General features: G+C 41.7%; 1 protein-coding gene across 10 annotated transcripts in view; it reads left to right on the top strand.

Annotated features, from left to right (window-relative positions):
* The window catches only part of ZNF462 (zinc finger protein 462), a 148,515-nt gene extending 131,801 nt beyond the window's left edge, over window positions 1-16,714 (top strand). For all 10 annotated transcript variants that reach the window (XM_083592605.1, XM_083592608.1, XM_083592607.1 and 7 more), the window contains 3 exons: window positions 2,098-2,230; window positions 6,699-6,813; window positions 13,799-16,714. In XM_083592605.1, coding sequence (XP_083448731.1) covers window positions 2,098-2,230; window positions 6,699-6,813; window positions 13,799-14,012 — 462 coding nt within the window. In that variant the 3' untranslated portion in view covers window positions 14,013-16,714. The remainder of the gene's footprint in view (window positions 1-2,097; window positions 2,231-6,698; window positions 6,814-13,798) is intronic.
* The last annotated feature ends 4,883 nt before the right edge of the window (window positions 16,715-21,597 follow it).

The following is a 21,597-nucleotide window of genomic DNA, read 5'->3' as shown; positions in this document are numbered from 1 at the left end:
GACACAGCGACAGGTGGTCCAACACCTTCTTAAAGAAATGTTTCCGCAACAAAATTGTGCTCTTCACTGCTATAGGAAACAGAGCTGACTGCTAGCTTCTTGATAAGACAGATCTGTCCGTGGTTATCGGCCATTGCAAGTGGAACCTGTAGCAATATACTCTCATTCAGGGTTCCAGCCATTCTATTCTATTCCCCTCCTCCTCCAGTTTTCTATTCCGGTTTGTGGACACACAGCACCTTCAATAATGCATGCATTGTTGTGGTTCTTCCATTTTCCCCAGTTTGAGATGGACGACATTACATTTTCACCGCCCTAGCTCAAGCTTATTTTAATAGTGTTCTCTCAGCATGCACCTAATCCAAAGGATTCACAACAATTTGGCTGGAGGGCAAACATATAGCTTGCGTGTTCATGGCAAATAATAATAATAAATTTTATTTATATCCCGCCCTCCCCAGCCGAAGCTGGGCTCAGGGCGGCTAACAACAGTAAAACAATACAAAAGTACAACACAAACAACGCTCTAAAACCATTCATTATAAAATTAATTAAGTTCAAGCCACTGGCCACTATTGGGCCAGAGCTCCGCGAAGATTGCCGAGGGAGGGAGTCAGGCTGTGCCCTGGCCAAAGGCCTGGCGGAACAGCTCTGTCTTGCAGGCCCTGCGGAAAGATGTCAAGTCCTGCAGGGCCCTAGTCTCTTGTGACAGAGTGTTCCACCAGGTCGGAGCCACAGCCGAAAAAGCCCTGGCTCTAGGGCGTTTCCACTAACGATACAGCAGTTATTAATGTGAGAATACATACATGAATTGATGCAGAAGCTATTTTTCAATTGGCTGAATATGTACCTTATTCATGTGTGGCTCTGCTGTGATGATATAGTATCAAATTAACAGCATGCGTACTGCTCATTTAAAAAGTTTGGGGAGTCGTGAGGAGTTGTGGTTTACTTCTTCTTCCACCCTCCACCAATTGACAGGGAGCAGGTGGCGCTGTGGTCTAAACCACTGAGCCTCTTGGGCTTGCCGATTGGAATGTCGGCGGTTCGAATCCCCATGATGAGATGAGCTCCCGTTGCTCTGTCCCAGCTCCTGCCAACCTAGCAGTTCAAAAGCATACCAGCACGAGTAGATAAATAGGTACCGCTGTGGCGGGAAGGGAAACAGTGTTTCTGTGCGTTCCGGCACTCGTCATGGTGTCCCATTGCACCAGAAGCGGTTTAGTCATGCTGGCCACCCAACCCGGAAAGCTGTCTGTGGACAAACGCCAGCTCCCGTGGCCTGAAAGTGGAGATGAGTACCGTACCCCATAGTCACCTTTGACTGGGCTTAATCATCCAGGGGTCCTTTACTTTTACCTACCCCTTCTCCCATCCTCCACCAATTGATCCTTTTCGGATGGCTAGCCATGCTTAAGGATGCCCTCCCTTGCTTCTCTTCCTCCTAACTCCTGCCACCTTCCAGCCCTTTTTCGAGAGCTAGCATTATCCCACAGGTGTAAATAATCCAAAACTTGCAAGATTTCTCCCTTTATGACTGCGGGAGCAGCTAGCCACCAACACGATGCTAGGCTACAGTCATATTGGGATGGGAGTCATCAGTAGGAGTCACCACCCAGGAATCCTCTTCATCATGTCCAGTATAGATGCATTTTAAAAATCGCTTCTGGGTGGGAAGATGTAAGCCTGTCTTTCAGCCCTTCTTCCCTGTTGGAGAAGGAATGCCAAGGCCCATGCCCCATTCTTGCTCTGCCCTATAGAACTCAAATCAGTGCTTTCCTCCTTCTACCTCTTCTCCTTACGTGGCTTTTGGTAGTGCCCCTTCCAGCCCTTGTATGCTTTTGGGTGCTTATGGGCTTGCCACCATCTCTGAAGACAAGAGACCAAAGTGAGCCCTGACAGCAAAAAGCCATCTCTCTTTGGTATGTCTCAAACCATTTCTTTGCTCATGTGGGAATTATTTATTGTCAAAACATTTTGAGAGCCCCTGTTGTGTGAAAGAATGTTGGTATATGGGGAAATCTGAGGCATGCACAGTGTGTAGACCGGGAAATCGTAATAGATGAGATTACATGACATTATTTTCTTCCCCCAAAGGTGAGTCGCAATTTTGAGCTGGTTGGACGGGTTAACTTAGATCAGTTGGAACAAATGAAGGAAAAAGAGGAGAGTTCCAGCAGCGATGAGGAAGAGAAGGAAGAGGAGATGAGCCCCAAGAGTGAAGCGAGAGGTTAGTATAATTGTCTTGTCTCTGATACCAAGCACATTGCTGGGACTGGCTACCCTCAAAAAGCAACATTTTTTATCTCACTTGCATTTTCCCCCATGAACCAAGACACACCAATGCTAAAGGAGCGAGAGGGAGAGAGAGATTGGTCTGGTTCACATATAACACTAAGCATAAGCTTTGGTTTATTGGATCATTACTTTGGGTTATGTGCAAACTGTGCCCAAAGGCTTAACTATGGTTTGTTCACATCTAGCAAACCATGGTCCGAAGGCATGACTTGTGGATGGCCTGTGAACCTTGGTTTGTTGTAATGTTGACTTGACATGCATGCCCTTCTTTAACCATGATTTGTTTGGCCACTTCGCTCCAGGAGCGCCCTAAGTTACAAAGGTAGAAGGCACTTTGGGGAAAAACCAAAGCTTTGGAGAACCAAGTCATAGGTTATTTGATTACCCATGGGACAACTCAAGTTTGCCTAGTTTCTTAAACCATAACTTAAGCAAGCCATGGCTTTGTGTTATGTGTGAACCAGGCCATTGTCTAGCCACCGTATTTGCGGGATGCTTTAGAATGGTCATTCCGTGTCTCCAGGAAATATTCAATCAGCTGCCAGATAATGGAGAAACAATTGGTGCACAAGCAAAAAGTTCATAATAGCTGTTGAGTGGTTTGGGGGTGTTTTTTTGCAATGTCCATATGAAATGAATAGTCGATCATTCACCTTTATTATAGTTTAGGTTCATAATCCCTTCACCTAATTCAGATTTTCAACTAATATGAAAATATGAAGATGGCTAGACCATAGCTAATACACAACCAGAAAGTTGTATACAATATATAATTGTATATTTGTACTGCAGTGCCAGAACCAACTATCTAAGCACCAGCACAGCCAGGCATCCATCATTTTTCTTGCCTCGGTGTTACTGCAAAAATGATTATCTGTTTGCGACAACTGGGCTGCATATGAGAATTGGGACAAAGGCGGCTGGGTTGTTTAAATGGCAGTTGCATTCTGTCAAAATGTAGTTCTAGCAGTGAAGCTTCTGTAATATATATACAGACTCAATGGAATGAAAACTGGTGAGTTCTAGCGGTGAATCCATGGGCATTTGCCTCATCCCATTGGACAAGAGTCAACATGGCCTGAGGAATGGGTAGAGGGGATTCCACCAACATTTGAAGTGACTGGCTGGAGAGAGACCCTGTTTGGAAATAAAAGGCTGGTCTCAAACTCCAGAAGTCAGAGGAGATTCCATCAGTCGTGTGTCAAGTAGAGCTTTACTGTGTCAGAGAGTATGTTGAAGAAGAGAGCAGAAGAAGGAAGAGCTGGAAGCTGGAGCCAGGCAGAGGACATTGAGGCTTAATGGTTTGGAAGGCCTATGAGAAGCCCAGAGCTAAAATCACTGGCTGGCGCTAAAAAGTCATATCGGGAAGAGTGTGTGTCACAAGTAGCAGCCTTTGAGTGAGCTGTGCAGCTAAGAGTCAGTGGGTTTGCTGGACCAGGGTGACAGCAGAAGACCTGTCAGAAGTCTTTGAGGGACCCAAGAGGCATCCAAACTGTTGGTGTTTGGAGTTAATAAAACATAGCTTGGAAGTTCAGCTGAACACTGAAACACTGTTGGAGAAGCACACTTTACACTGGATATAATTACATTGAGACTCTTGAGTTTGCCAAATAAGAAAGCTAAGTTTATTAAAGGAAATGCATACTTCATACGAAAGATCCTGGTTCTATCTAACAAAGGTGGAGAAAAAAGAGTTGTGCCTCCTGTTTGTTCTCGGCAGGAGAGAGATCTCCTCTCCCAAGGTTAAGGATGAGGAAGAAGGAAGTAGGAAATGAGGTCAGCAGTCTTGAGAGTATCAGTCTAACACTGAAGGAAGATCAGTAGTTGGCACAAGAAAGACAGTCTAGGAAAACTCTTGGCTCCTCTCTATCTACCCTTCCCACGCAGATATGTCAGCCTACAGTGCAAGTTGTGTTGCATCCCAACATTTTCAACAAGAAAAGTCTTAAACCACCAGATGAGGGAGAAATGTTGAACTCTAGTCCTCTAAAGGCTATAACCATGACTATTTGTGTCCACTAACATTTTCAGTTGCCCTTTCACACCTGACCCCCACTACAAACAAATTCAGGATTAGGGAGAGGGTAGGACAAAGAAAGGCAAATTATGCCGATTGTCTAATACATGCTTATTAGAGTAAATGTATGCAAATATGCCCACTCAGAATGAATTCATTTTCAGCACCAGATTTTCATTAAAACTGCAGACAGTTCCCCTCCTTTTCCTTCCTCATGTTGTGGCAAATTTATTCTGTTTGGGGACCAAACTGTGAGATACTTATGTGGATAAAGATCAGCATTCTGCGAAAGATGCTTTTAACATCAAGAGGACAAAAAAACCCCAAAACAACTAAAGTAATGTACACTCCTTGATAGATGGTTTTAACAATCAATGCATGAGAAAAAGCTTTTGGGAAGAAAGTGACAATATCTCCTCTTTGCACTGAAACTGCCCAGAGAAATAAGGGCAGGCTCTTGTGTGTGTGTGTGTGTGAGAGAGAGAGAGAGATTTTCAGTAGCTTAAGTTAGCTCATAAGCTGTGTACATTATAATAAAACGTGGAAATGAGGCAAGCAGAGATCAGCGGTAAATGAAGCAAAATCCCCATTTCTTTCATTATGTACTTTGAGAGGACTCCGGGAAGGCAAAGGCATTGGCATTCTGTTGTTTTCTTGCTCAAGATAATCCCCACTAAAGAATTAATGCTTGGAGCAGATGGCGCCATCTCATTTTCAGTGAAAAGAATCAAGCGAGATAGTCCAAGCAATTATTTTTAATGGCCTGTGTGGCGATCATCTTAATTTTGTGAGAAAACGTTTCATCTTTTGTTTGGTGGCCTGGTCGCTCTTGTTCACACAGGGGGCCTGCGTCTCAGCCGTGTGGAATGTCTACTGTGCCTTCAAGGTGTCAGGAGTTCTCAATTATATTTGGCGGGGCATGATCCAGCCAGAGCTTAAGTGTTTTTCTCAGTCGCATTGATCTGAGCACGTTATTTGTTCTTTCCGGCGGAAAATCAACGAGACTTGGAGTGTTCAAACGTTGGCTGGATCAGGCCTCCAGTTGTGATTGGCAGGGCATACCCAGACTAAATAAAACACTTTGTTGGGTCTTACCCTGTACAAGGGGCGTCCTTTGTATAGGAGGAATGGCTGCCGTCCATGTCTGATTGGAGCCGGTGGCAAAACGTATGTTTGTTTCAGTGAGTTTGGACTGCATTGTAAATGTCTGGTGAGCAGGGCAGCTAATGCTGGCAAGCTGCTCCTTCCTTTCAGATTGCCTGTTGCCTATATTTTCACAAGACGCCTTTGGTTGGTGGGAAAGAGAAGGTTAAACCCAGTTCTAAGACTACACTTTTTACTAATTCTAACCCCCCAAAGAACCTATGGCAAAACCAAAACTTTTGTGAGAGCTGCTTCAGACATTATAACAGCGTGAAGAGATTTTTTGGGAAATGCCTGTATCTCATATTCTCTGGATCTCCGTTTGAAGTGAAATAGTTTTTTCTCAGCTCTGCATTAGCTTTCTGGTGGAAAATGATCTGTTCTGTACAAGACAGCGAGGCAAAGGAACAAGCGGTGCTGAACACTTGCATTTCCTGTACTCTTCACATCACTGTTATGTCCAACGCCATTCTCGGAGTGCTGAGAATTCTGTGTTAAGAGATCTTTAGTCTCCTTACATAACCAAAGGGCTTCCTGGGGACAAGCATGTAACAGTTAAAGCAGTTCAGCTCTGGAATTGACATCTTGCCCTTGCACCTAGAATTGTTTTAAAGGGCGTTAAAGAGAAAGGTAATTTACAATGAAGGTGAAAATAAGAGATGAATACCGTATTTTTTGCTCTATAAGATGCACCAGACCACAAGACGCACCTAGTTTTTGGAGGAGGAAAACAAGAAAAAAAAAAATTCTGAATCTCAGAAGCCAGAACAGCAAGAGGGATCGTTGCGCAGTGAAAGCAGCAATCCCTCTTGCTGTTCTGGCTTCTGGGATAGCTGCGCAGCCTGCATTCGCTCCATAAGATGCGCACACATTTCCCCTTACTTTTTAGGAGGGAAAAGGTGAGTCTTATAGAGCAAAAAATATGGTAACTAATCAGTTGCATTAGGTGTGGGGAGGGGGAATAAATCTGAAAGTTTTCACATGAAGCAGAATCTTTTAGTCAAATGTTATTATTTCTTAGTTTGGCCACTTCATGAGCAGTGTCAATCTTCCTTACTCAATCCAAATTTGCACATGCCTTAGGGTATGTCTAGGATACTGGCATTCTCATCTCAGATTCCTTTTTTAAGAGGTCTTGTTTACATTCTCTTGGGCTTCAAGAGAAACTTCGTTTTCTGCTTCCTTCAGAGAAATGGGAGGACTCTTACATGAGCTTAACATATGTATTGTTTTCTTCCAGGGTCCATGAGGTTCTCAGAGAATGGACCACCAGAAAAACGTTTCCCCTGTGAATTTTGTGGTCGGACGTTTGCAGAGGGCTCAGAGTGGGAACGGCACGTGCTGAGGCATGGCATGTAAGTTGGTCGAAGTCTCTCTGCTTTGAACACATTGGTTGGCACATAGGAAGGTGCCTGGATAGCTCGGTCGGTTAGAGCGCAGTGCTGATAATGCCAAGGTTGTGGGTTCAATCCCCTTATGGGACAACTGCATATTCCTGCATTGCAAGGAGTTGGACTAGACAATCCTCAAGGTCCTTTCCAACTCTACAATTCTGTGATTCTAAGCTGGTCTGCTGGTCCATCTAGTTCAGTGTTTTCTACACTGACTGACAGAACCTCTCCTGGGTTTTTGACACGGGTCTCTCTCCCAGCCTAATTTGGTGGCTGTCGGGAGATGGAGTCTTTTTTTTTTTTTTTTTTGAAATAATTTTTATTAATTTATATCAAAAACAATAAATACATTAATTCACATCAGTTGTTTCACATCTTACTCTTTTTCTAGACTTCCTTCAGTTGTTCCGTAAATCATTCGTAGCTATCAAATAAGTACGCATTTCTTAGATTTATATTGACATTCTTTATATCTTTCTGTTTGTTCCCTTTAGCCAATATCCCTTAATTTTTCACAGTGCTTCTTTAAATCCCCTTAGCGTTATCTGTCCATTACATATACATTCCAGATATTCCACGAATTTCCCCCAATCCTCGATGAAGTTTTGGTCTCTTAAGTATCTAATCTTTCCAGTCAATTTATCCAGCTCAGCATAATCTAACAATTTTGTTCTCCATTCTTCTACAGTCGGTAATTCCTGTTGTTTCCACTTCTGAGCCATTAAGACTCTTGCCGCCGTCACCGCATATTGAAAAAGCTTATGGTCTTTTCTTTTTATCTCATTTCCTAGTATTCCTAATAAGAAGACTTCTGGTTTCTTTTTAAATGTGTATTTTAAAATCTTCTTAAGTTCGTTATATATTTTTTCCCAGAAGTCTTTCACTTTTTTACATTCCCACCACATGTGGTAGAAAGAACCCTCTTTATCTTTGCACTTCCAACACTTATTGCTTATCTTATACATTTTAGCTAATTTTGTAGGTGTCATATACCATCTAAAAAACATTTTCATTACGTTTTCTTTCAATTGCATACATGCGGTGAAGTTAAGCCCCTCTTTCCATAGCTTTTCCCAATCCTCAAATTGTATATTGTGTCCGATATCTCTTGCCCAGTGTATCATTACCGACTTTACCTCTTCGTCTTTTAAGTTCCACTCTAGTAACAACTTATATATTTTGGATAAGGTTTTTCCGTCATTATCTATGATTTCCCTCTGAAATTTAGAGTCCTTGTCCGCATACCCATATTCTTTACACTCTTTTCTAAACATTTCGTTAATCTGAAAATAATGTAGCCAGTCGTGTACATATTCTTTAACCTGCTCATATGGTTTTACTTTCCATTTTCCTCCTTCTATAGATAATAATTGGCTGTATGTTATCCATTTACCTCTCATATTTAATTTCTTTACCGCCATAGCTTCTAGGGGAGATAACCAGTGTGGAGTTCTAGGTTCTAGTAGATTTTTATACTTCTCCCATATTTGTATTAGGGGGCCTCGAAAGATGTGGTTCTCAAAACCCTTATGCACTTTCCTTTTTTCATACCATAGATAGGCATGCCATCCGAATCTATTGTCGAATCCCTCCAAGTCAAGAAGTTCTTTATTTTCTAATTTAATCCACTCTTTCACCCAGCTAAGGCATGCTGCCTCGTAATACAATTTCAGATCCGGCAGGGCAAAACCTCCCCTTTCTCTTATATCTGTCAATAGTTTAAATTGAATTCTGGGTTTTTTGCCCTGCCAAATATATCTTGATATAGCTCTTTGCCAATCTTTAAAAGTCTTATTTCCCTTAATTATGGGGATGGTCTGAAATAAAAATAACAATTTCGGTAGCACGCTCATCTTAATTGTAGATATCCTTCCCCAGAATGACAATCTCATTCTTCCCCACACTTCTAGATCCTTTCTTATTTCCTTCCATACTGGTTCATAGTTATTCTTATACAATTCTATATTTTTAGATGTTAACCATATTCCTAGGTATTTAACCTTTTTAACCACCTCTATTTGTGTCTTTTGCTGTAATAATTCTATTACGCTTTGGTCCATATTTTTCGCAATCATTTTTGTTTTTTTCCTATTTAATTTGAACCCTGCCACATCTCCGAATTGTTCCATTTCTTCCATTACCTCTTCTACTGTATTTATTGGCTCTTCCATCATAATTACCAGATCATCTGCGAATGCTTTAATCTTATATTCTGTTTTGCCGATTGTCACTCCTTTTATTTTCTCGCTTTGTCTAATAGAGTTCAGAAGAATTTCTAACACTATTATGAATAATAGTGGGGAAAGCGGGCATCCTTGCCTCGTTCCTTTCTGTATTTTTATTTCTTCCGTTACTACATTATTTATAATCAATTTGGCTTTTTGTTCTGTATAGATTGCCCTTATTCCGTTAAAAAATTCTTTACCAACTTCCATATGTTCCAGATTTTTCAACATAAAGTCCCATGCTATATTGTCGAACGCCTTCTCCGCATCGACAAACATCAATATGGCTTGCTTATCAATCCTGGCAGACAGATATTCCATGATGTTAATTATATTTCTTATATTGTCTCTCATCTGCCTGCCTGGGAGGAAGCCTGCCTGATCTTTATGGATAATTTCTAATAATATGTTCTTCATCCTCTTTGCCAAAATTCCTGCGAATATTTTATAATCCGTATTTAGCAGTGAGATCGGCCTATAGTTTTTAACTTGGGTTAAGTCTGCATCCTGTTTGGGGATAAATGTAATATATGCCTCCTTCCATGTTTCCGGGATTTCTCCTTCTCTTAATATGTTGTTCATAACTTCTTTTAGTGGTGTCATTAAGGTAAATTTTAATTCTTTATAATAACACGCGGTAAATCCGTCCGGCCCTGGAGCCTTTCCCCTTTTTAGATCTTTTATTGCTTCTTTTATTTCTTCTATTTCAATTGGGGTATTCAGTTGTTCTCTTTTATCTGTCGGGATCTTCTGCACTTTTTTATCTTTCAGAAATCTTTCTATTTTCCTACAGTTGTTTCTTTCTTTATTTTTATATAGTCTTCTGTAATAGTCTAAGAACCCCTTTCTAATCTCCTTCGGGTTGGTTATCTCTTCTCCATCTAATGTTATTTTGTTTACTGTACTTTGTTCCTTTCTTTTCTTAATTTGCCATGCAAGCCACTTTCCTGATTTGTTTGAAAATTCAAAATTCCTTTGTCTCAGGGTCTTAATATTCCATTCCACTTCTCTGTTTAGTATAACTGCAAATTGTGTTTGTAAAACTTTTATATTTTCTTTTATTCTCAAATTATTTGGTTTTTTAATTAATTTTTGTTCATTGTCCATTATTTGTTTCAGAATTTCTTCTTTTCCTTTTTCTCTATTTTTATTTTTGATCGTATTTTGCTGTATGAAAAACCCCCTCATTACTGCCTTGCTTGCGTCCCAAACCACTTTTATCTTTGTACCTTTATTACAATTATCAACAAAATATTCTGTTAGCTTCCTCTGCGCTTTTTCCACTATTTTCTGATCATCCATGAGATAGTCTTTTAGTCTCCATCTAAAAGTTCTTTCCTCAAAACCTTTCAATTGGAATTCTATTGGGTTGTGATCGGAGATTACTTTCGGTTGTATTTCTATTTGTTGGGTTCTTGGGATCAATTCGTTCGAAATCCAGATCTGATCTATCCTAGACATTGACTGATTCGGTTCGGAGTAAAAAGTAAATTGTTTGTCTAACGGGTGTCTAAGTCGCCAAATGTCTATCAGATTACAATTTTTTATCATTGAAAAAAAGGATTTGGGTAGTTTCCCTTCTTTACTTGTTCCTTCTCTAAGTCTATCCATTTCCAATGAGACTACTCCGTTCATATCACCCATTAGTATAATTTTCTGGTCCATATATTCAAATAATTTTTCTTCTAGAGTTTTGTAAAATTCCGTCTTATTTCCATTTGGCGCATAGATCCCGACTATAATCATATTTTCTCCTTGCCATTTAATTCGAACCGCGATTATCCTTCCCTCTTCGTCTTTAAAAATTTGTTGGGCCTCGATTTTATTTTTGATATATATTATCACTCCTCTTTTTTTCTCTTTATCCGAAGATACAAATTCCTTCCCCAGTCTTTTATTAATTAATACCCTTTTATGTCTTCTTGCCACATGTGTCTCTTGCAAACAAATGATGTCTAAATTTTTCTTTTTTAGGAACTGTTCAATTTTATTCCTTTTCTTTTTTTCATTCATCCCATTAATATTCCAATTCCAAATTTTTAACGCCATAATTTCACAATTTTAAATAAGTTTAGTTTATATTTTTATAATTTAGCTAGTTCTTCTTCTTCCTCTTCCTCCTCCTCTTCTGAGTACCTTCCATTTTCTCCCTCCTCCCCCTCCAATCCCTGTCTTGCTGGTGATCCTCCCTCTGCTCCTCTAATCTCTTCTGCTTTTGGTCTTAATTCTTTATACTTTCTCAAAAATTTCCCAGTTTCCTCTGAGTTTGTCAATCTATGTCTCTTGCTTCTATACATAAATGAGATTCCTTCTGGGAATTCCCATCTAAATTCAATGTTGTTTCTCTTCAATGTCTGTACCAGTGCTTTATAAGAGTCTCTTCGTTTAAGTAATCTAATTGGTATATCTTTAAAGATAATTATGAAATTCCCATCTATATTCAATCTTTTTTCTCTATTCTTCTGTAAAATCATGTTTCTCATTTCTCTATCTTTAAATGTAATCAAGCAATCTCCTGTAAATCTTTTTGCTTTTGTTGTTTTTACTCTCATTCTAAATGCATCGGGAGATGGAGTCTTAACAGCAGAAGGACTAAAGTTTCCCCATCCTTCCCTTAAAGCATAACAAATTGGCTGTGGCATAAACTTCCATGATTTGGAACCCACTTCATCCCATGTCGTCAGCCAACTGGGACCCTGCAACCGTCATTGGAGGCCCTTTTTGATGTGCTGCCTCTGTGAGAGGTCCGGAGGGCGGTAACACGAAAACAGGGCCTTTTCTGCAGTGGCTTCCTGTCTGTGGAATGGTCTCCCCATGGAGGCTTGCCTGGCATCAGCATTAGAAGGGGGCAGGATGTTTTTAATAAATTTCTCTTTCCTCTTGGTTTTAGTGTCTGTCTGTTTGGTTGCAAGTTGTTGATAAATTTAAATTTAAATAATAATAATAATATAGAAAAATAGTGTTTAGTCAGGGTGACAAGGCCCTCTGATTCTCCAGATAGCCTCCTCCTCCTCCTCCTCCTCAGCTTGTTTTTAAACTTAATAACAAACCATCCCCATGTAGCCTAATCACAAAAGAAGAATTCAATGGATATACAATGTCAATGATCCAGTCAAACATTAAGCAGTCTTCTTTGGTTGGCCAATTAAATAATCTACGGCCTTTTAAACTGGGTGGGGGGTATTGTTTTTGTTTGTTACTGTGTTATGGGTTTTTATGTTGTAAACCACCTTGTGATCCACAGATAAAGGGCAGTATAGGAATTAATAAAATAAATAAATAGCCAATCAGAATAGTAATTTGCTGCAGTTTTGCATAAAAATGGTTCATTATGGAACAATGCCCACAACCAATAAACTGCAAGCATTTCTCTCTCTTTTATAATGATTTTTATGAATTTTTCCAAATTATTACATAACTCCAATCATTTATTATTATTTTGGTTACACATTTTCTTCTTGAGTCCCGACCCTTCTTCCCTGGTCCCCCCCCCCTTTTAATTCCCCTGATAGCAGATGCATTAAAACACATTTATATTTATTGTCTAAGCTTCCAAATTTCTTTCTCTACATTCTTCCGTCGCTCACATCTCAAATCCTGTGGGTGATTTCCTATAAGAATGATAGTTCAATAGGTGATGCACCAATGGCCTCCATTCTTCTAGGAAGATATTATCATTTTGTCCTCTTATTTTAGCAGCCAGTTTTGCCATTTCTGCATAGTCCCATCAGTTTTTGTAAGCCATCCTTCCTTAGTTGGAGTCTCTTTGTCTTTCCGTTTCTGTGCATATAAAGTTCAAGCTTGCAAGCATTTCACAATACCACCGTCCTTCCATTTTCCTCCAATGGATGCCAATGGATCAATCTGAATTCGTTTTAGCCAATTACGCTGCCACTGCTATTCTGTCTCGTTCCGAAAGAGAGAAGTTTTACCAACACACCACTTTAAGAGACCGTGTGGAAAACATCAGAAGGAGTAATGGGCTGTTTGTGTTGGCTTAAGGCAGGGCCAAGGAACTATGGCAAAGACCCATTGGTTTATTTTCGGATAAAATGGCTTCCTTTTGTTAGCCACCGCCACTTGGGAGAATGGCTTACGTAGAATGAATGAATTAATAAATCTTTATTTGCGTCAGCCATAGCAATAAAACACAATACAATATACAAAGTATAGAAATAAAAAGTCAGTTATATAAAATACATTTTAGGGTTTTGAATCAATAGTCAAATAGTGGATCTTACTCTGATTGCCCCAGCTAAAAACCTGGCAACCTTTGCTGTCACCTGCTCATCTTGATCTGCCAAGAGAAAGGACACTGGCAGTGGTTGGGCAACCTGGAATGGATAATAAAAGAGGGGTGATAATCTCATTCCTCAAGTCTTTATAAAGAGTGCAAGCCAGAAAGGCATGTGCCACTGATTCGGCACTGCCATCTCCACAGGGACATAAGCGTTTTTCGTGTGGAATCTGTTGGAATCATCTCTCAAAAACAGTTGAGGGCAGTACATGCAATCTTGCGAGAGTAAAAGCTCACCTATATTTTAGAATTGCTAGGTTATGCAGATAGGGTGCCAGAGAGTCGAAATGGGAAGGTGGAAAATAGTCAAAAGTTTCTTATTGTGGCCAAGTTGTTCTAACGCTCGATATCATTTCGGCGCTGACAAATTAGCTTACGTAGAGTGTGTGTCCAAAATAGCCTCACCTTCCGTTTTCTGAATTTCTAGGGCTGTGAATGAAACCAAGCGGGCGATTGTTGAAGATAGCCAGCCGAAAGAGGAGGCGGAGGAGAATGTTACGGTACCACTGGCAGAAGAGATGGAAAGCAGCGCGGAAATCGTGGTGGACTTTTCCCACAAGAACGAAACTGCTGTCTGTATTGTTGTTGCTGCTGCTGCTGATAAATCACTCCAAGAGAACGAAGAGGCCAAAAGCGAATGAGCACCTGGTGTGATTTCAAACAACCTACTTGAACAGTGATGGATGGGACGGGGTGGGGTGGGGAAGGGGGGCGAGGAAGAATCAAAGCTGCTTTTAGGACTGAATGATCTATTTTCAAAGCACTGGTACCTGTGTGTGTGTGCGTGTGCGTGCGTGCGTGTGTGTGTGTACATATATTAATTTTATTTAATTGAGGACTATGTGGCTCCAGTACCATCTCTGCAACTCTTCTGGATCTTGACAATGGGAAGTTTATGTTCATTTGGACTTGAGGAGCAAACTCCCAAATATTCCTCGCGTTATGCCGCCGTGCTTTGCCCTGGAGACTTCGGATTGTTTCGAGGATGGAAGAAGCGAGGATGGAAGATGTAGAGGACAACTTTCCGGCGCACAAATGTGGGCGCCTTTTTTTCTAGTTTTAATAAACATATTATGCTTTTCCAGACTGACTGACTTGCTTTAGAAGAAAGAAAGAAAGAAAGAAAGAAAGAAAGAAAGAAAGAGAAAAAAAACTGCTTAAAACAGTCACCTGTTTCCTAGTACCTCAGAATTAACCAAGGGAAATAAAAAAAAAAATACAAATCTCTGCATTTGTCTGTACTACCTGTTGTCATTGTGGTTAAATGTAGAGAGAGAAAGCGAGAGAGAGACTGATGGGCAAGATGGTGAATGGAAGGGAAAAAAACACAACCACAAAGTTTTAAAAGAATGGAAAACAAAATTGTGCTCAAAATCCCTGTGGGGGTTTTATTTCTTAAAATACTGTGATTTTTTTAATTATTTTAGTATAAAAAAAAATACAAAAGAGAGAGAGAGAGAGTTCCTAGATACCTGTCTGTGACTTGTCATCTTTTATTCCAGGTAAGCTGTTAGCGTTCAGCTATTATTTCAAAGTCATGTGACTTGACTCTGTGCCGTTCTTGTTTTGCCCCATGTCTATGTCTGCTCAGCCTGAGGGATTGCAAATACAGCACAATTAAGGGTTTTTCTTTCCCCATGTAAAGTAATGTTATTCCCCCCCACCCTGGTCCACCCACCCACCCAAGAGATGGCGTTGGGAAGGAATATTAGTTATTGTGAATAGAATTGTGTTTCTCCCCCCCTTTTTTATAGTTTTTAACATGTGGAATTAGCAGAGAAGTAACGTTTTCTTTTTTTATATAAAAAAAGACAGAAACAAAAAAAAAATAACCCCGTTAAACTAAAGAACCAAACTTACAGCACAGCTATGCAGGTTGTGGACCAATCAGACGGGTCCTCATAATCATTCTGTTGCTTGTCAAATTGAACATCTCTCACTGGTTATTATTTTGGTTATTAAGAACGGTTGCCTTTTTTCCTTTTTTCCTTTTTTTTTTGGTATGTGGCGTGTCTCGTTTTGGGGGGAGGAGGGGGGAGCTGGTTAAAAAAACACGTCATTTTGAAAGCTTGAGGTGACCAATTTCTGTACTGTTGGGGGGCCTGGAGATCTCTTGGTGGATTTCAAGGCGAGAGTCTATAAACTTAATGGTATCGCCTCCCGTTAGCTCTTCGCATGAGAAAAAAACAGCGTAGCGTAAATAGGAATTTGCACACGTGGAGATGGAGATTGTGTTCCTTATTCATGCAAAAAAAGTCTTGTGTGAACGTGAGAACACAAGCTCGGGACCCACGGGTGATGGTCTGATTGTGAACAAATGGGTTTCTATCCAAAAAGTAGAAAGTACTTGACTGAAACCTAGTTTTAGAAATGCATGTGTCTCTTTGGGTTGTTTTGGTTTCCTTTTTCTTTTTCATTTTTTGTTTGACGCTTTTTTAAACCGGGGGGGGTATATGGGGTGGGGTTAGGGTGGTTGGGGAGACAGGAAGTTGCTGAGAAGTCAGTATCCAACAGAACTTCTCATCAAATTGATGGTGGAAAAAAGAAAAGAAAAGAATAATACTGTTGCATTTGTGGAATAAGTGCTACTCGAAAAGCATGGTGTTTTGATTTTGAGGATTCATACTTTGTGGGGTGGGGTTTTTATTTTTATTTTCTACTTTTTATTTGGAGGGAGGGAGAGTCATGTGGAAAACACATTGGAAGGACAAGTATAAATACACATTTTGTGTCTGAATGTTTTCTTTTTAATTGGCCTCATTTCAAATGTATTTAAACAGTTCCATACCTGGATTGGGTGTTTTGTAATGGTTACCAAAAATGAAAAAGATGAAAAAAAATAAAAAATAAATGATTGTGACATGCTTTTATCACTACTTTATTTTTCAAATAACATGTAAATATTGTAATCCATTGGATTTGTTTTGTTTTGTTTTTTGCTAACCTGTTAATAAATATATGGGACCATTATCCTTTTTAACAAGTCTAGAATGTCATATTTTTTTCTTGTGTTCCCCCCCTCCCTTCCCAAATGTATACCTTGATATATTGTGGACACACATTTTAGATGCATTATTATAATTCTGTTGGCTGTAATGATGACCTAGGATTGAGAATAACATTTTTTTTTCATTTGTTTAATTTATACAGAGGACTTTTTCAGAGTTTGACAGAAGGAAATAAATAGCGAAATGATAACCCACTGGCTTCAGAACTCAGTATTTCCTAATTACAATTAACTACTGCTCAGTGTTTGGTGGTACAAGGAGTGGAAGTTCTGAAATGTTGCACTGATAACTTTTTTTAAGGCAAAAGAAAACAAATAAAGACTTTTCAAAAGCGAGTGTATGTATGGTTCAATCTAAATTAACTTTAACACCCAAGTTACAGTTACAGTGGTACCTCGGGTTACATACGCTTCAGGTTACAGGCTCCACTAACCCAGAAATAGTGCTTCAGGTTAAGAACTTTGCTTTAGGATGAGAACAGAAATCGTGCTCCAGCGGCGTGGCAGCAGCAGGAGGCCCCATTAGCTAAAGTGGTGCTTCAGGTTAAGAACAGTTTCAGGTTAAGAACAGACCTCCGGAACGAATTAAGTACTTAACCCAAGGTACCACTGTATTGGCAGTTAATTGCTGAAAACCTGTCCAAAGTAAAGGAAACTGTCACAAGATGGGCATGGGAAGGAATGCTTTGATCCAAGGCCAACCCATGACGTTTTGCCGCCTGAGACAAAGGACAGGATGCTCTCTTCCCCCTGCCCATTCCACATATTGTAGGTGTCTAGGCTGATGGTTGAATGTTGCTTCATCCCTAGGACCTCAGGGTCACAGGTTATTCTAGGGGAATACTGCACTTCACAATCCTCCTGAGGTAGTTGCCTTACTTTGCCCAATGGTAGGGCCGTGCTTCCACCTTCTTGGCCAAAAGGGGGTTGTTTCCTTTTTAAAACAATCCCATTCTCCTTGCAAGACCTCAAAACAGTTTAAGGGCAATAGATAAAATGACCCGTAAACCAGGGTTTCCCCCAACTTGGGCCTTCAGCTGTTTTTGATTGGAACTGTAGACCAAAAACAGCTGGAGACCCAAGTGTAGCAAACATCTTAAACTAATGCACAAACCAGTGAAGAAATGGCCATTGAGCTCTCTCCCGCTGAGCTGAATCGGGAGTAGTCAGGGGGTGGGAGGGGGTGTAGGACAGAGACCACAGTTGTAAACAGAAATGGAGAGGTTTTTTGCTGCAACCCTGATTTACAGAATCACGTATTTATGTATTTATATACTACCTGTCCTCCAAGGATCACCTGGTTCTCCTCCTTCACAACCACCTCCTGAGTCTGGGAGATCTATAGGGGGTGGCCCAGGATCAACTGGTAATCCTCAGGGCTGAATGGAGATTTGTAGTTGGGTTTCCGAAGTCCTACGTAAAGGGTAAAGGGACCCCTGACCATTAGGTCCAGTCATGACCGACTCTGGGGTTGCGGCGCTCATCTCGCTTTATTGGCTGAGACAGCCGGCGTACAGCTTCCGGGTCATGTGGCCAGCATGACAAAGCCGCTTCTGGCGAACCAGAGCAGCGCACGGAAATGCCGTTTACCTTCCTGCCGGAGCGGTACCTATTTATCTACTTGCACTTTGACGTGCTTTCAAACTGCTAGGTGGGCAGGAGCTGGGACTGAGCAACAGGAGCTCACCCCGTCACGGGGATTTGAACCGCCGACCTTCTGATCAGCAAGTCCTAGGCTCTGTGGTTTAACTCACAGCGCCACCCGCGTCCCACCAAGTGGGTGTCCCAAGTCCTAGTTCAGCACTAATACAGGAGTTGGTGAACCTGTGACCCTCCAGATCTTCTCTGGCTCTTCTTTCCCATCATCCCCAGACACCATAGCCAGTGGTCAGGCATGATGGGAGCTGTAGTCCAAGCAGCACAGGTGGGCCACAGGTTCCCCACCCACACTCTTAATGCTGTGTTTCCCACACCTGGCCCTCCAGCTGTCTCGACTACAAGGCCCATCATCCCTAGCTAGCAGAACCAGTGGTCAGGAGTAATGGGAATTGTAGCTGGAGACCCAAGTTTGAGAGCAGGTGTGGGGAACCCTGAGTCCTCTAGATGTTGCTGTACTACAACTCCCTCTTGGCAGCATCCAGAGCACAGCCAGTGACCAGAGAAGATGGGCTAGTGCAATACAAACAACAACTTCAGCCCTGTGTTGTGATCTTTCCCCTCCTGTAACGTGCAAGATTATTTAATCTGCTGTGTGCTCTGGCATGACCACATTGTGTTTTGTTCAAGCCCTTGTCTACTCCATCGTCTTTGCAGGGGTAGGAGGCTGCAACGCACAGGAACACAACATCATCTGTTGCAGGGGATTATCCACATTCCCCGGGAGAACTTGGCGCTGTCTTACAGAGTTGCACGCAATGTGCAATTTTGCCGCAGGAGCCAATAAAATAGCTGTTGTGGTCATTATGGTAAAATCAGGCAACAGAATTCAAAGGCAGTTGCAGTTTGCCAGTTCCCTTACCCCTTGAATCGCCATGGTGGTGCAATTGATTTTTTGTTATGGAGGTGTCTTATTTTTCAAAATGAAGCAAATACATTCTTGACGTTCAACAAGTCAATAGGATCACTTGATTGACAGCATCCTGGATTATCAAGGATTTCATTCATGGACCTTTGGTGCTTCAAAGAAACCTACACCTGATGAAATAACATGTCGTTCCATGCATGGACTATACTATAGCTGGAAGTGGCTCCTTCCGCCCCAGCTTTTGGAACCAAGAGGCTAAAAAGAAACCCCAAAACAAAGCAGGCTAAGAGACTGAGTTGTGAACTAGGAAGCTCCCAATTCAAATTATTTCTTGCCTTTATACCTCTACAGTTCAAAGTGGTGGTGCACAGAGGCTGGATCTACACTGGTCTGCAAAAACGCTTTTTAAAACCATAATATAGCTCTCCATGCAATTTCGCATTGATGACTGATTGCTGCTCTACAGCACCCTCTGGTGTCACCTTTTTATAACGTGTTTTTAACGTTTCAACCTACCATTGAAGATGAGTGCATGGTCTTTCCTTCCAGCTTTATACTTGCAGGCAACCCTGTAACGTGGGTTAGGTTGAGAGGGAGAGGGGATTTGCTGGGTTCCCCAAGCGAGTGTCATGGCTGGGTTCCCCCCCAGAGCTCTAACCACTATACCATACTTCAATCAAATCTCGGCTATGCCATGATGTCTGAATATGGCTTCAGGCAAGGCATGGTCTTTCTGAAGCAGGAGCATCTGCAACAAAGAGATAATAATAAAACAATATTTTGCAGGCTTGTTTGTAAGCGTCGCCGAGATAAGGCGTGCGAAGCAGTTTGTACTCCCACCGTCGCTCTATAAATGCCAAGCCGCGTTGTCCTAACTGGCTAGCTGCAAATGACATCCACAAAAGATCTTTAATGCCCAATTAGATGTGTGCTGGCTAATTACAAGAAAGTTAGACACTTGTACATCACAGTTATTCTAGGGAAATAATCTGGGCTATTACACGCTCGGAATTCAAGGAGCAAACCATAATTACATACGGTATCAATCAAGTCACGGGCAGAACTCTGTGTACAAGTGGCTAATTTGTTCTTGGGAAAGAGGTGATGGTTTTGATTCTCATGCAAAAGACATTCTGCAAAGAGGAGGCTTTGAGACTCTCAATTAAATAACCATAGAACAAACACGAGTAGCACAGATCTGAGGGGACAACATTAGCAGAAATCTGATTGGGGTGGGAGGGAGTGTAGAGGAGCAAGGTGCTTATACAAATGCGTCCTTCTCTGACACCCAAATTACCTCTTTCTTTTTACTGTGGTCTGCTGATTGGTTTGTGTGTGTGTGTGTCCTTGGCAAAGAAGAAGAAGAGTTTGGATTTGATATCCCGCTTTATCACTACCCGAAGGAGTCTCAAAGCGGCTAACATTCTCCTTTCCTTTCCTCCCCCACAACAAACACTCTGTGAGGTGAGTGGGGCTGAGAGACTTCAGAGAAGTGTGACTAGCCCAAGGTCACCCAGCAGCTGCATGTGGAGGAGTGGGGAAGCGAACCCGGTTCACCAGAGTACGAGTCTATCACTCTTAACCAGTACACCACGCTGGCTCTCAGGGGTTGAGGAGAAAAGTGTAGGTTACCAAAGAAAGTGATTGTTGTGACTAGAGATGGGAAGGCCTGGAAAAAAACCTGTCTGTCCCCCCTAATTTTTCTGGGGGGTTTTCCAGGCCTTCCCATCTCTAGTTGTGAGAAGTTAGCACAAGTGTGGGGAAAGTCACTGCAGTGAAGCAGAAGCATAGAATCATAAGGGATCACAAGGGTCATCTAGTCTAACCCTCTGCAATGCATGAATCTTTTGCTCAACATGGGGCTTGAACCCAGGACCCTGCTCTACCGACTGAGCCATCTCAGTTCTATATCGAAGTCCTTTTGTTTCACACAGCCAGCATTAAGCTGACAAAAGTGTTAATGCTCAGCACTACATTGGTAAAAGGGGGACATGGGTGGCGCTGTGGGTTAAACCACAGAGCCTAGGACTTGCCAATCAGAAGGTTGGAGGTTCAAATCCCCGCGACGGGGTGAGCTCCCATTGCTCGGTCCCTGCTCCTGCCAACCTAGCAGTTCAAAAGCACATCAAAGTGCAAGTAGATAAATAGGTACCACTCTGGCGGGAAGGTAAACGGCATTTCCGTGCACTGCTCTGGTTCGCCAGAAGTGACTTAGTCATGCTGGCCACATGACCCGGAAGCTGCACGCCGGCTCCCTCGGCCAATAAAGCGAGATGAACGCCGCAACCCCAGAGTCGGTCACGACTGGACCTAATGGTCAGTGGTCCCTTTACCTTTTTACATTGGTAAAATATTGGCAAAGTCCCAGGTATCTGCACTTTGTGGTTTTAAACACACACATCAGATTACAGCAATAACCCCAAGACCAACATTGGGGCTGCTGCCGGGGGGGGGGGGCTGTTCAGCTCCTTCTCCTGCTGCTCCTCAACATAGATTTGCAACCACACCGTTCATTTAAATCACACTTGAATATATGATGTTTCTTGAAGAATCCTGGGAACTACAATTCCCAGCACCCCAAAACTACAATTCCCAAGATTCTTTGGCCGGGGTGTGTGTGTGTTTGTGTGTGCAAAGAATGTGCTTTAAATGTATGGGGTAGTTGTAGCTTTATTGGTGTTGCAAAGTGTCTTTG

Source organism: Podarcis filfolensis, assembly GCF_964270895.1.
Source record: "Podarcis filfolensis genome assembly, chromosome: 17".
NCBI lineage: Eukaryota > Metazoa > Chordata > Lepidosauria > Squamata > Lacertidae > Podarcis > Podarcis filfolensis.
The sequence above is the reverse complement of the archived record's forward strand: the minus strand, read 5'-3'. Positions and strand labels throughout refer to the sequence as shown.